Genomic DNA, 15150 nt, shown 5'->3' on the forward strand with positions numbered 1-15150 from the left:
TTCTGCAGGTGCCCACTTACTTGTTCCTTTACAAGTGCATTGTTACAATCACAACACTAGAGAAGGTTATCCGCTGCAAAAAGCGATACGAGCTTTAAATTGACTTCTCTCTGCAACAACATTGATGTGTTTTACTGCTGCAGATGCATAGTAGAAAATGTTAAGAATCAAGAATGACAGGTGAAGTGTTACAGGGTCATTTTTTTCTGATCGGTTAGGACTTTACACTTGTATTGTTCTTTGTTCTTTGTGGGCAATGACTTGTTACAGTGGGGTAAGAAGCTGTGTCTTGCTGTGCCTTTTTTAATTACCAAAAGTTCTTGTTTTGACAACAGTAGTGTTGTATACAACCTTTTAGAGAGTGTATCTCCACGTAATATAACACCAGTAAGTTTGGAAAGATGCAGTCTCACTGGCGTTTTCCAGGTGCTATTTTAAAAATGAATATTCACCTACATAGTTTCACTAGAAACACTGCTGTGGCAGGGGCTTAGGCTAGCTCTGCAGGGTGTGAACGTGCTGTGGCGCTCGCAGGATGGTACAGTCAGTGGTGTAACTCATCTTACAACTTTGAGCTCAGAAAACATATCTCCCGGCGCACTGCAGATCCTCTGGCACACGCACGATGTTATCCACATCATCTTCCACGTGAAGAAGCCTTCGTTGGGACACTCAAACTCTACTGTGATCATTCTGGATTTGTTAGGTATGCAGCACCTCTTGTCCTTGCACACCCCACAGAACGTTAGTTTGTAGCTCTGAGTAGTTGAGCACCCAGAAAAAAGGATTTTCTCTGCTGTAGGAAGCTGGAATGTCGGTTGACATGTTTTTCCTTTTGGAATCTTTAATATAAAAACAGAAAGAAGCCTGAGGTTTTATACATTAAAAACCAGACATGTAAGAAAAAAAATTGCAGCATTTACATAGAAATATCTTGAAAATTACTCCTGTGAAAGCTGTCTTATTTTTCTTTCATCAGTCAACAACTAGAAAATATTTTCTGAGTGACTGAGCAGCACCGGGACAGCACTAGCAGCATGTTTATTTCAGGACATTACATTCTTTTGTTTGAAATTGCATGTGTCTAGCATTCTATAGAAATGTGAAGACTGGAAGTAGAAAACAGAAGAGTTATTTTTAAAACCCTTTTAAAAAGTCACTTATAGTAGCTGTTAGTACATCCATTTTTCTGTGACTGCCAAGATTTTAATTTTCTGTTAGGAGGTAATTTTTGTATTAGAAAATACCTTTACAGTCTTCAGTATATTGGTCAGGCAAGGCTGGATGAAGCATAATCTCTTTTCCTTTTTCATTTCACATTTTCTGTTGTCGTTGGTGACTCTGCTGGACATGCCTATGCCACAGGTCCTGGAGCAGGGGGTCCAGGGCGTCGCCTGTACTAGGCACTTTTTCTTCAGAACTAGGGGTAAGCTTCTGTAAGCTAACACAGCAATAGTGAGAGAAGTGAAAGAACTACAGCCTTAACAGCAGAGCAGAGATGAGGTGAAAGGGAGTACCAGCTCACCCTGGCAGGGCTGCATGGGCAAGCTCATGGACACTTTTGATCAGACTCAGAAGAAACTGGGGGGAGCACTGTCCTTGCAGTGACCTGAAATTCTGTGGTTTCAAGGAAAGCCACTAAGACAATTTATATACTTTTTCTGTTCTCTGTTGAATGTAGAGGCCTGTGACATGCTAACATATGTGGAAACCAGGACTCCCTACTACCACAGCGCAGGAGAAAGTGAGGCGGCTCCCAGGCTGCAAAGTAGCTGGCTGTCCACCAGCAGCCGTAATTGGTCTGATCTGATGGGTAGCAAACCTCTGCAGAAAGATGAGTTGAAGGTTGCTTTGGCCAATTCCCTGGTGAGAAGCCAAAAAGCTTTTTTTTGCTTTTCATATTCATCATGTTTAGAGAAAAGAATCTGTGACCTAAGAGTAAGAGGGGTAATTGGGACAGGGCAGTCACCCTGGCAAGGGCCCCCAGCAAGAACGGAGACATTGCCAGCGTGCTGCCTGCCTGGCTGCAGGAGCCAGGGATGTGAAATGCAGTGGGGCTCATGTACAGAAAGGTTTACCAGTGTAGCCAGGCATACCAGACATCAGTCTGTAGTTTGTTGATTGAAGCTGCTTGTGCTGTCCTGGGCCATAGGTGGATTGTCTGGGTTTCTTTCTGCCCATGACCCTGGCGCGGGGACTTGCTGCTAATCTTGGCGTGAATATAGGTGTACATCCAATTGCACCACTGATGCACAGGCACGTATAAAGTGGGTTAGGTTGGAAGGTCTGCCCGTTAAGATAGAAAACTCCATTGACCTCACATCCTACAGCTACCAGATCTGCAAATGGTAAACAACAGTTACTAACACAGGAGTGGTTCCTGCTTACAGAGTGTGAAAATGCAACCAGCTTTTACTGCACCCACAGCCTTGCATTCTTCCCAGCCCAAGCACCTATTCTTTAATGTATGCCCAGTGGTAACCTTAACCTAACCTTAAATGGGTCATCAACACATCTCCAAGTAACAAGCTTGTGCACAATGAGCTGGTTTTGCTAATGTGTATGCAGGTTGGTTTAAAGACAGTCCTAGCCCTACTCTCAGCTTCTCTGACAACAGAGGACTAAATTAGGATAAATTGCCTAGCACCAACAAGCAGAGCTCCCCCCCCCCCAAACCACTCAGCTGCATGCTCCCAAACTCCTGGATTTCAAGAAAGGAACATGGAAGAACAACTTACATGCACACACGCCTGTTTCATACCTAGGCTCGTCTTCCGAGTAGTCACAGTAGAGGCCTTTGTGGGGATCGCAGATGTCTGCTTCATTGCAGGTCTCTCCCGCCTGCTTGGCACAGACCTTACAGCAGCCACAGCCGTCCTTCACCAGGCTTACCCCAGGGGTGCAGGCTGGCACAGGCGGGCATCTGCATGGCCAGTGACAAACCTCCTTGCGCTGGTGGACCTCACTGGTTTCTGAAGGTTTTTCTCCAGGCTTCACTGGTGGGCTGTGGGAAAACTTACACACAGCGGGATATTTTAAGAACCGAGTGCATCATGTGAGGCTGGGATAGCATAAAATGAAATTGGGATAGAAGGAAAAACTAGGAGGTTGCACGAAGGCACTTCATGTTTCTCATCCCACAGGATCCAAAAGGCAAGAAGCTATGAGGTTTAGGTAGTAGACAGGGGACCAATTTCAGGAGTCACTGGCATGCAATGAGGTGTCATTCCGCCAGCGAGCCTGGCCCACCACTTGGATGAAACACAATTTGTTGGTCCTTCCTTTACCTTCAATAGAACAAAACCTGTAGCAGATCTAAAGTAGAAAGAAAGTGTTTTAGAGCAGACCGTGTCAATTTTAAATATTCCTTCCCACAAATGTCCTATCAAATTAATTAGCTTTTGATTCCTCCCACTGTTGGATAGCCAGCCGCTGCCCTGTGTGCTGCTTCTTACAGCAAAGGTCTTTTAAAATAGTAAACCTCTTGTGAGTGTTATTTTTCCTCCAAAATGGGAGTCGCTGTTTGGGAAGGAGCATTACAACATTTACAAATTCTCTTCCACAAAGCTGAGTAAGGGAGGCTGGTAGTGGTGCTGAGCTTAGGTCATTTTCTAGGAGTCTGTTTGCATGAGTAAGTGTTCGTTGAATCCCAGGCTCAAGGGGCAAAGAGCTATCTTTGCAAGAGATTTGTATCAGCAGTAGGAAGTCAAGATCTAGCCAGAATGTACAGTTTTCCATACTGCTTCAGAATTTGGGTCTGTCTTTTTGTGCCTCTGTGTGTGTGTGTGTCTCTCTCTCTTTTCAAGAGAAAGAAGCCCTAAGTAATTCTTGATGGATTGGTTTTTCTGAAGCAAGGGGAAGATGAAGTCAGTGTGGAGTATGAAATGATCAGTTTGAGATAAGATATAGCTATCTGTTTGGGTTTTTTTCCCTAAGAACCACATCTAGAACATAACAGTTTAGATCTTCACCATAAATCTTCCCCTCCTGCTGATTTCAGCAGAAATGCAGATTGTGATATAGTTATTCATCGCGGATGACTGAGTCCATCGTTAAGCGGAGGCGCACACGATGCTTGGTCACTAGCACTCTGTAAGGCTTGGGATCTGCTCTCATGAAGCAACACTGACTGCCTGAAGAGCGAGAGGGAAAGACAAGATCCAGCCCCTTGTCAGATGCCAGCAAACAGCACCTAGCTTGCAGGAAAAAAAGAGTATATACATCCTCTATTTTTTTCTGGGCATGTGAAGCCCCACCTATGAGTCTCTCCCTGTTCCTCCAAACTGCAGACGGCTAGTGATGTAGAAACCACCCCAGCAGAGAAACTGAGGGAAGGCTGGGGAAGGGGTTGTTCTGCTGGGTTTCCTTTCAGTCCAACTTTCAACCTGAGAGTACCCGCAGAATTCAGCATTTCATTTGTCATATGCCATGAAAGTTCTTGCAGCATAATTGAGCTGGCCTAATTGCATGCAGCAGTAAATGACCTTTTAAAAGGCTTTTTTCTACCACTAATTTTCATTCTTCATGGTCATTTACAACTATACTTACAATATCTTAATCCACAGCTACTAATGAAGCTCCAAAGTAGTAGCTTTCAAGTTCCTAGGGCTGAATGGTTTTTAAGATACATATTAATTTGCGGAGGCAATTGATTTAATAAATGAATATTAAACAATTTCATGCAGTGTGCAGAAGATAGTTTCATAAATGTGTTATTTTGTTAATCATTTCCCGATAAAGGATTTCTTCTAATCCTTTTTACCAAAGTGCAGCAATAATATGGAAGCAACTAACTTAAGTCTACTTATTTTTTTAGGCAGCTAAGCCTTTCCTATAAACCGTACTGTTAATTTGACGAACACGTGCATTGGAGTGTAAAGCTGCTTAAAGCCTTGTTCTGGAAACAAGACCCACAGGTGTTTCTATACATTTAGCAGTGTTCAGTACTGTATGGTTGCTTTTGGTAACTCTCTGGCTGCTTTACTTTTCTCTCCTCTTTTTAAGCAGAGTATCATTGTTAGGAATTTGGCCATGTGCCACTTCCAGGAGGTTGTGTGGCTTAAATCAGATATCGCATTTCAAAATGGGCGTGTGTGGCAGGAAATAATCTGTGTGCTTCAACCAGTGTGTTTAATTTGTAGTACAAATTCAGATGTGCTTTAAACCTACAGAATTCTACCCGAGCAACCGAGTTTTCTTTCCTTCTTTTAGGGAAAGATGTCAACAGAAACATGTGGGACTACAAAGTTTCCCAGTGAGAAGAACACGATTAGGCAACTACCTGATGGTTTTAACTGTGGAATTACTGAGGAATCTGAAAAAAATCCATTAAGTTATAGAGGCAAATTTAATGTTTGTTTGCAAAGTTTACAGGCCAAATATTTTCCTAATTCTTGCTCCCTAGTGTTTCTACCAAAGCTATCCCTATCACACAAGCCCACCGCATACTTTTCCTGATCCTATGGGCAGAATAAAAAATGACACCATTGTGTAGGAGCCCTTCATGTATTGTCATTCATTTTCTTCTGCTGCAAAAACTGAACCAGGTCTGTGTGGCATAGATAAGCAAGTAGCAGTAACAGGCAGTGTGTTATTGCCAATGTTCAGCTACCTGAGTCCGGCTTTGAAAACTCCAAAAGCTAGCAGAGGGAGACAGTCACTTGAAAATTCTCCATTCATCTTGATGGTAAAGGAGAAATACCCTCTGTAGGCATACAGTGCGTTTTCAGAGTTAAGCAACTAAATAATGAAATTGGCCTTTGACACAAATACCTTCAGCAAAAACTATCACTTAAAATTTTCTTACCAGAGACAAAGCATAACACAACCCAGGTGCCTTTCTCATTTGTAAAACTAGCCTGGAGTCAGATCACTGTGTGTATATATATACATATATGGTGTATATATGACCATGGGCAAGATGTTTATTTTCTCACTGCTTCAGACAACCATTTGTGCTTCTATTTAAAAAATAAATAAATAAAAAAGCACAAGGTCACTGACAATTTAAGCTCCCCTAACATACTTTTTTCCTACCGAATCATATTCACATACAAATTAGAGAGAAGAAGAAAAAAAAGCCGAAACCAAGACTGATGCACTAAATAAACTGCAAAAGAAATTTACTCAGGGGTAGGGAACGGCTCCTTATTCTTTATGAGGAATTTGCTTCTCTGAGATTTATTTTGTCATTAAGCAAATAAACACCTTAAACCGGGACAGGGTAAGGAAGGGAGAAATCCTTTTCTTCTTTTTCAATGAACTTACCTGTTGCGTACAAGGGATGATGAAGATGGTGGGGAAAAGGAGCCACCGCATGTTCCTGCACATTCAGAAGTGAAACCGGGAGATAGGGAACAGGCTGAGCTGTGTCGGAGGAAGCACTGAACACAAAGCTCTCCTCTGTCTCCCTTGCCAACCCTACTTTTCCCCAGCACATGCACGAACACATACACGCATTCACACTTGAAATTCTCCGCTTCACACAGAACCAGCTTCACGCTGAAATTTCCAACCCATCTTCTCTTCGCTGCCCGCCGCTCGAATACAGATTTTCACACCCTGCTTGATCCCATCCAGCTGCTTCAGCAGATTCTGCCCAACTTAATTGAGGTCGGGTGGGGTGACATCAGATTCTTAAAATCTTGCTGCTGGAAGCGTGGTGTTATTTTTAACTTCCCTTTAAGCCCATAGCACAGGGATTTCTGAACTGGGAAGAGCAGAGCTCTGAGTGTGTGTATTTTTTGAGACAGAGAAAGTGGAGTGTCTCACAGTTTCTAATGTATTGTGCCTTGCAGAATCATGGCATCAAAATTAATTCCGTCAGGGTATGTTCTCTAAATAGGGAAAGAGAAGCTATGATGTGTTGTAATGCTGGTTCATATTCTGCACTACTTCTTTCCATGGAATCCTGATGGGGAAACCCAAACTATAATGTTTGTACTTCTCCCTGAGGTAGGTGCTCTGTCTTGCTGCCATTCCACCCCGATTAAACACCAGACTGTCCAAATCTCCTCCTCCCTAATACTATGAAGGTGATGTGCCTGATTTTTAGGCTAAGTGAGGGTGTCCAGGGTACCATGGCAGTGGTGCCCTGGTGGATGCTCCTTTGTGTTTGTCCTCAGTCAATCACCTCCTATGAAGTCCAGAAGTTACTAGGGGAGGCTGCCAAAGCCCACGCTCACACAGCAGCTGCATGCAGATGGAGGCAGTGGTAGGAGTATGGAATCAAATCCAGTCCCAGCAATTCTGCTTTGCTCCCCATCTCAGAGCACTGCATGTCCTCAGTGGTAGCAAATGAATCCTGAACTGCCCTTTCAAAGTCTTGTGCAGCCCACTGAAACCACTGGAAAACTGTTGTTCTTTAGCTTTGACACACACTTCAACATAAAGCCCAAACAATTCCCAGGTGCCAAGCAGATGCTGCAGATCAGTGAACTTCAGTGATGTTACACCGAGTGTGCATCTGGGCAGACCAGGTCTGACTCAAGCCGTGTGTTTCCCATTAAAAGCCTATGAATGTAGCACCTAGGTTTCTCAAAAATCTCTTCTATATACTTTTCAAAAGCTTGTTTCATGGGATCAGAGGAGAGTTGAAGTTGGAAGAGACCCAGGAGGTTTCTAGCCCAACCCCTGCTCAAGCAGGGTCAGCTCTGAAATCAGACCAGGTGACTCAGGTCTCTGTCTGTTTGGGTCTGAAAAATTTCCAAGGGTAGAGACTGCCAAACCTCTCCTGGCAGCCTTTTGGAGTGATAATAATGAGCAATGCATGCTGTCTGAGGAGATCCCAGGTAGTTTTTTACTGCAGACCCTTTCTTGCTTCAGCCTGGAAGAAGTGAGGATGGTCAGGGGACTAGGACATCCATTCTTCTACTCCTTGGGCTGCAGGTTTTTGTTTGAAATGTGTTGTTTCTCTTTGTCTTGCAGAAATAAAGTGTGTGGCCAGCGCAGGCCTGGTGAATGCTCTGTGTGAGCTGCCAAAGCCTGCTCAGCTGTGGATAACCGTCCCTGCTCTCAGGAAACAAGAGAAACACATTCCTGTAGGATTATCCATTTGTTTTGCATGGTGTATATTCTGTTTTGAATTCACCTGGAGAACACAGCATCTTCAGGATCAGAGAGTGTGACTTTGAAACTGGGGTTTGAGCACAGTTACGCTGATTGACAGAAAACGATGGGTTTGGGAGGGGTGGGTGGGAGGAATGTTCCTCCTTGAGGAAGACATTCTGGTGGTATAACACATTTAAATGTGATTTTACATGGCTGGATGGTTGCCCACTTGTGTGCAAAGTAACTAGCATGCTGCTTCTGTCCAGGAAGGGCCTGCTCCTAGGAGGAGCACTCTGACTAGTCAGACTCTGTTCTCCAAAGCAGTAATGTGCCTTCACTGCCTGTCCCAAGCAAAGGCATTAACTGAGGCTGTCTGGAGCTTGCAGTACATGCAGTACCGAACCTTGAGTGTATTTCATAAGGAGCCTCAAAGGCCCAACACTAACTCCTTTTCATAAATAATGCACCAACACTTTGACTGAGTGTTAGTCTATCTCTGCTAGTATTGGCTCTGATTTAAATAAATGGAGGCTGTGTGCCCTTTTCCTCTCCTATGGATCTTTAGTGATTCCCCACAACTTAAAAATTAATGTTCTTAATGTCATGTCCAGACTCAGCAATAGTTTTTCTGTATGCATCCTTGATGCCAAATCTCCCTTGCAGATTTGATTACACGAAGCATCGTTCATTTCCTGAACTCAAATTGCTGTGTTATCTGGTGCCATTCTAATACTTCCCTGAAGGGAAATGTTGTTTGGATGTACATTTAGTGATCTCTATGTACTGCACGCATTTCTTTGGTGCCAAAAAATCATCTCCCTGTCTGTGAAATATGCCATGTAAATCCATTGTCTTAAGGGACGGGAAAGTATGAGATCTAAACTCATAAATGAATATAACTATGCATTCTAACACGATACCCTCTCTTAGACAAAACTGCAGAATTCTTCTGATATTTGTTACCAGCCAGGATTTTAAAGACTTCCTACTGGTCTTGGTGGAGTTGTTGTGTCTAAATTCAGCAAAGCCAGGGCTGAGTTCGGTCATTCCTAATAACAGGGTGTCAGTCCCAGGTACAGACCAGGGCAGGCAGGTTTTAAAATGTTGTCTTGTTTTCTTGTTCTTTGTGCAAAGAAACTGCTCTCTTTCAGTCAGTCAAACCTCCTGTCTGTGTCTCTTTGCTCAAAAACCCCCCAAAAAAAAAGATGAGTAAAAAGAAATAGGCACATTATGTGACAACATATTACCCTTGGCTCTCCCTGTCTCACATGCTATTTGCTCCCTTGCATTTGCAAAGAAACTGCCTTCCTCCAAAGGCTCCAAACCCACCAAAGGACTTCACCAAGAGGTGTGCTTGCTATTGATGGCAGTTTGGGCACACTGAGGCACAGAAATCTCTCTGCTGCGAGCAGTGGTCTGCTCCCAGGCAGCATGGCATGCCCCAGGTCCTGGGCTAAGCCATGCTCAAGCGTGTGGTGATGTTCCCTGCTGGGTCACTCAGGCTGTGCACTGCGATGGTCTTTGCAGAGGACCCACGACCACTGATGAGCTCTCGTGAGGTGCTTCCCTTCCTGGCTGGTCAGATGCTCAACTTTTGTAAATTTGGGGCATGCTTGCTTCTCTTCAACTTGTGTTTCAGACATGAGTCACACTCAAAAAGGCTCCATACCTCTCCTCATGGAGCACCACATGTTCCTCAGTGCAGCTGAGTAAGGGACTTCTCCTGAGGTGGACAGGGGTATCACCAGTGGGACAAACAGAGACTCCTGTTGTCCTTCATAACCACTTCAGCAAGGCCATGTGCAACACTGACCGCTGCAGAAACTCTTTGTACAAGGAACCTGTAATGCATTTCCCAGCATGCTGCTGTTGCAGCTGCCATCTGCTTTCAAACTAATTCATAAAGCTTCTCAGAGCTGTAACACACTACCTGGTTTATGAAGATATTTACAGGCTGATTTAAGATGTCTAGGTCCCTTTTTCAGAACTGACCTATGCAGGTAGTTGTTTATATTTTCTTCTAACAGACCTCACACATGGAAAAGATGCTGTGAGGTGACTGTACTCCTAAGGACACATCCCTGAAATGATTCATCTTTCCATGACAGTCAACCATGTGAAACAAAAACCTCACAGAATTAAGTTGAATGAGCTTTCATTTTCCTTGTTAGTAGACCATTTAAAAATACCTATACGTGTTGAACAGGCCTAACCTGCATTCTGCCCAGCTCTGTGGGGCAGACTCGCTGCACTCAATCCGGGGAGGCACAGACTTTAAAATACACATCAGAAAGAGGGAAGGCAGAGACAGGAATAGAAATGAAGACAAATTGGGGACCCACCACGCAAGGGAAAGAAGCCTAACTGTGCTGAGCTAACCTATTACACGCTGCAATCGGCCAGTTCTGCGTAGAGCGCAGCGGCTCCGCTTTCTCGTTTCGATTTGATGCTGAATTCACTGTGACAGAATAAACTGGGATCAGCCCAAACCCTGTTCACGAAGCAGCTTTTCTCCTCACAGCCTGGCTGTACGAGCACCCCAATGCTGGCAGCTCCATCCTCTGCTACCTTTCTGTGCCTGCGCTTCGCAGAGCACGCAGCCGGCTGCTCCTCGGGGGTTGAGCGCCGTCAGGGTAAATATTTGAGCACAGTGTCTAATCCCACGTGTCAGGAGACAGGCGAACTTCCACTGAGGCTTGTGTGATTCTCAAAGGGTTTCCATTGTTAGTTGTAGGAGGAAATGGTAAAGCAGCTTCCCAAACTCCAGGGCTGTTTACACATGTAGTTAGCGTGCCAGCTAAAAAACGTTCCCCGTGGAAATGAAAATAAAGGTCCCAGCCAACGTCCTACCCAAACCTTCCTTGAGGGGGAGACATGAGAGAGAACAAAAAGAGTTGTGTTTTTCCCCAAACCACCAGCTGGGAAAAAATTTTTAAATTTTATTCCAAATACATACTTTATTAAACTTTTAAAAAACATCCTGCCTAACTATTGGTGTACTCCCACTGCTATCACCAGATTTCTTCTGGCACAAAGCCATCCAAAAGACAAACCGAGCTCTTCAGTCTACTGGGAAAGTATATGATGCTCTCTATAGACCTGGAGGCACACGTAAATTGGCTGAATCTGGTGCTTGTTTTTCAAAGGCTGAAAACCCCCTGGCAATGGGAAGGGAAGCTGCGCTTGCCCCTCTCCTTCCCTCTGGTGCCGTCACCTCCACTTCTCTCTTCTTGTGTACAAAGATCACCTCCACTTCTCTCCTTCATTGAATGGGTCCACTAAAAATAGCAGAAACTGCAGAACTGTTGGGGGGGGGGAGTCCAAAAAGTAAACGCTGGGTGGGCACATCACATCTGGTGACAGCCTGTCTTCAGGCTCTGGTAAGGGAGGATTTCAGCAAGGGAATAAATGCCTTCTCGCCCCAGTGCTCAGGCTGTCTCTCTCAGGCTCTAAAAGGTAATGAAGTATCCAAGAGAAAAAATCCATGTCTCTTTATCGCATGGGTAGGGAGAACACTGTGACAGTATTTTTCTACCTAAGAATCTCATCTCATCATATGTGCATGAAAGAGTGCAAAAAACCATGGGAAGCTCAGTTTAAACACCCACATTTGGTTTCTTTTCAGTTTCCTCTATAGAAAAAAGCATCAAAATCTATAAAACATCCAAGCAAAACCCCACATTGACTCAAAACTCTCCAGAGGGCTTCCAAGCTTGCCTAGCTTGCAAGAAAATGTTACTGAGTTGTGTTGGGTTGACCGCCCCAGCAATTCAGCTGTACAGTTACCATTCCTTTTTCTTGACTACAGCAGCATTCCCTGTAAATCATCAAGGAAAATTAAAATAACCACCTCTGTTGCACATCTGTGTCCATTCACTTCATCCCAATGCTTTGGTCCATGTAAAGTGTCCACCACCTCTAGACTGAAGGAAGGAGAAGAGATGGCAGGCAGGGCTCAGCTGGCAGGTTGTGCAAACCTGGTTTGCCACATGGATGGAGGGGGGAGGAAGCACAAAGGAGGAAAGGGTTAAGGCAGAAGTTTCCTAGTGAACAATTATGCCTGGCTCAGTCATCTCCGATCAGGAAAAGCCCACAGGACTGCTCAAACATAAACAAGTGAATAATGTGTCTGAGATCCAAGGCTCTCAGCTCTGTTTTGCAGAAAGGATTATTTCATTACCATTTTCTATAACTGACTCACGACCTGTTGGTAGCTACAGAAGTCTCCGTATTGTTTACGTGAAATTCAGTACTCAGAGATGTCACGTTACTTTATCTGCCACAATTCTGTATCCCCACATGGTGCTGACTGTTGGTGGGACAATGTGGTGGCCAGAAGCAAAACCAGAGGAATGTAAATTGGAAGGGGGAGAGGCCTTGCATCTCACCCTCTGACCCATCACCAGAGGAAGAATACCCTGGAGGTACCTGCACAGATACCCAGGAAGCCTCTGGATAAACCAGGCACGGCCCCATACTCCAAAGCTAAGAAGAAATTAGGAAAAGAGAAGAAAACTCTTCCAATTAAATTAAAAGCAAGAAAGATATTCAGGTTTTCTTTCATATATCCTCAATAATGCATGGATCCTTCAATTCTTGTCTTTTAAACTCTTACAGACCACCTTAAATTCATTGGAGAAGTGCTCAGACTTCATCAGGTACAGCCCTGCCATCTGTCGGATTTTTTAAAAAATTAAATGTTTGTTTAAAATAAAGAAAAAAAAAACCCTGACAACTGACAGCAGTTGCTTGGGGTTTTTATTTCCATCAGAGATGTGTCTGCTTTCCTAAAGGAGTTCAGAAGCCAGCAGCAACCCTGACGTTTCCTGGGGAGTCCAGTCAATCCAGGGCCCCATCCAGGCAGCTTGTGCCCAAGGCTGCGGCCCTGCCTCAGAATCCACTTCACCAAAAGTGTAAACTGGCTGCAGTGAAGGCAGTGTCCTGCTCCTGTGGGCATCTTCCAACAACAAAAGGAGGAAAGGTTCCTTTTGAGAGAAAATGGTTGGGGGGTTTCCAACCAAGGCTAACAGATTATCTGCCATGTATGTTTGTCTAGGCTCCAGAGAGACTTTCTGGGGGAAGAAGACCAGGGCACTAAGAGACCCTTTAACCTATGAAGACCCTATTGGTGATTATCTCAAGCAAGACAAACTCTTATTAGACACAAACAATTAACAGAGGATGAACTATAACGCAATATCTGGAGAGAAGCGGCAGGTCTCTGCATTTCTGTGGGCAGATTCCCCTAGTTGGACTCTGAAAAGGACAGCTGCATGTCAGCTAGGGACCCCTTCTGCCTCTGGAGTGCAACAGGCACTTCCATGGAGCAGGTAATTTCTTCAAATGGAGATTTCATCCTCCAGAAAAGATGAATGATGTCCTTGAAGTACCTCTGTACCTTTTCTCTTTGGTGGCCATACAGGGAGCTTGGGATGACATCTGGTCAGAGGAGTGCCCCTTTCGTGTCTAGGCATCTCTCTGGCAGAATCATCCAAACCAAACACAAATAATGATGCCCAAAGCTCAGGTGACCGGGTGCAATGTAAAACTTTCTGCTTAGATGTCCTCAAGTGGTTTCACAGTCCCTTCTGTCATTGCTTTCTGTGTTTCTGGGGCTGGCACCACAGCAGAGACATAGGTATGGAGGGTGGCACAGGCAGTTGGGGCCAGCCCATGGTCCTGATGACTTTGAAAGGTCCTTTTGATTCCTTGCTCTACATGAGGGGCAATGAGAAGGGAATGCCCCTCAGCAGCACTCAATGTCCAGTCACAGGAGAAACAAACTGCAGCTACCCAGACAGCACTTGCTCCACAGCTGTGCCCAGAGCAACACCCCCTCCTCCCTTTCAACATGAAGAAGCTTTCAAAAAAGGAAAAATTAAGAAGAGAGAACTACTTACCAGAGAGCCTCTGAGCACGAAGGATATGCTCATTACCATCATTCTGACTCAAGCCTCCAATGATTTTGAATATGCTCGTGTTTCTTGTTTCCTCTGAACAGAAGAAACGAGCTCTCTGGCCTCCATTTTCATAGCCACAGGCTACATTCAACAGAGGAGCCCCCGAGTGTTTTTCACTGAGGCACCCAGGTAAGGTTAGTTAAACTGGCAACTGGATCTTTTTTCTATGAAAAAACAAAAGGCCTGCTCTAGAAGATGCTGTTGCAACTGCAGGCAATGGCAGAAGGCAGAACTACTCTCTTGGAAGTATGATTTTTAGACAAGTTGGTAAATTCACAGCGGGCAGCTTGCTCTGTTCTTCCAATAGTCTTGTCCAGCTTCACACCACAACTCTTATCACTGTGTCAAAGTTTAGGCATGTTTCCTCTCTGAAAGCCAGCAGGCAGCTAAGGGAAACCACAGCAGAAACAACAGGAAAAAGGTCCTATCTAGTCCGTACTTGAGAGGTTTTCCCACACCAAACATTCTTCCCCACAACGGACTCATTCAAAATCTGCCAGAGAACTTCGTCCTGCCCTGCCTGCAGCTGGACCTGCTGTGATAATGGAGAACCCAGGCAGAAATGCTTCCCTGAGTCATGTATCTGATTCAAGGCAAGGTCGTGGTGTGCTGGGAGACAGCCCGGGGCAACCATGCATGGGTGAGCGACTGATGCCCAGCCTGAGTTATGACAGTAGGGAGAAGGTGACATTAACTGAGCTGCGGAACACGCACCCCAGCCCTACGCTGTGGGCAAGCGCAGTCTCACAGGCATAGCCCAGAGCGTGTAACTACACAGATATGGAGGGCTAAAGCTCAACTGTCCATTAAAATCTCAGTGGTCTCACTTAGTATCCGCATTGTTCAAACACATACATGTGCAGCATGAACTTTGCCTGGCTGTGGAGGAGGCTGGAGGGGAGGATGAAAAGTCACATTGGTTCAGGCAGGGTGGCCACACCATCTAAACTGAGCAGGTCATGTACAGGTCATAAGACCTCGGCTCCTTGCACAACCTGCACCATCTCCAGGCATCCTCAAAGCACTGGACCAGCCTGGACATTTCCTCAGAGATGCTGGACCTTGGGTCACTCATGCTCTGCAGACACAGTTCAGGGCTGGCCTGGGTCTGGCACCTTTCTCAGCTATTAGGGTGGAGACA

General features: G+C 44.9%; 1 protein-coding gene across 1 annotated transcript; it reads right to left on the reverse strand.

The window, feature by feature from the left end:
* Positions 1-352: 352 nt before the first annotated feature.
* CCN6 (cellular communication network factor 6) lies at positions 353-14849 on the reverse strand (the record flags this gene model as incomplete). The annotated part of the gene is given in 10 exon segments (XM_084262342.1): positions 353-842; positions 1248-1441; positions 2097-2339; positions 2739-3004; positions 6268-6326; positions 6329-6421; positions 6423-6478; positions 12478-12534; positions 13950-14090; positions 14837-14849. Coding segments are annotated over 10 exon segments (1407 nt in total). The 3' UTR covers positions 353-557.
* Between the last annotated feature and the right edge of the window lie 301 nt (positions 14850-15150).

This window comes from Gallinula chloropus, assembly GCF_964237585.1.
Source record: "Gallinula chloropus genome assembly, chromosome: 3".
Lineage (NCBI taxonomy): Eukaryota > Metazoa > Chordata > Aves > Gruiformes > Rallidae > Gallinula > Gallinula chloropus.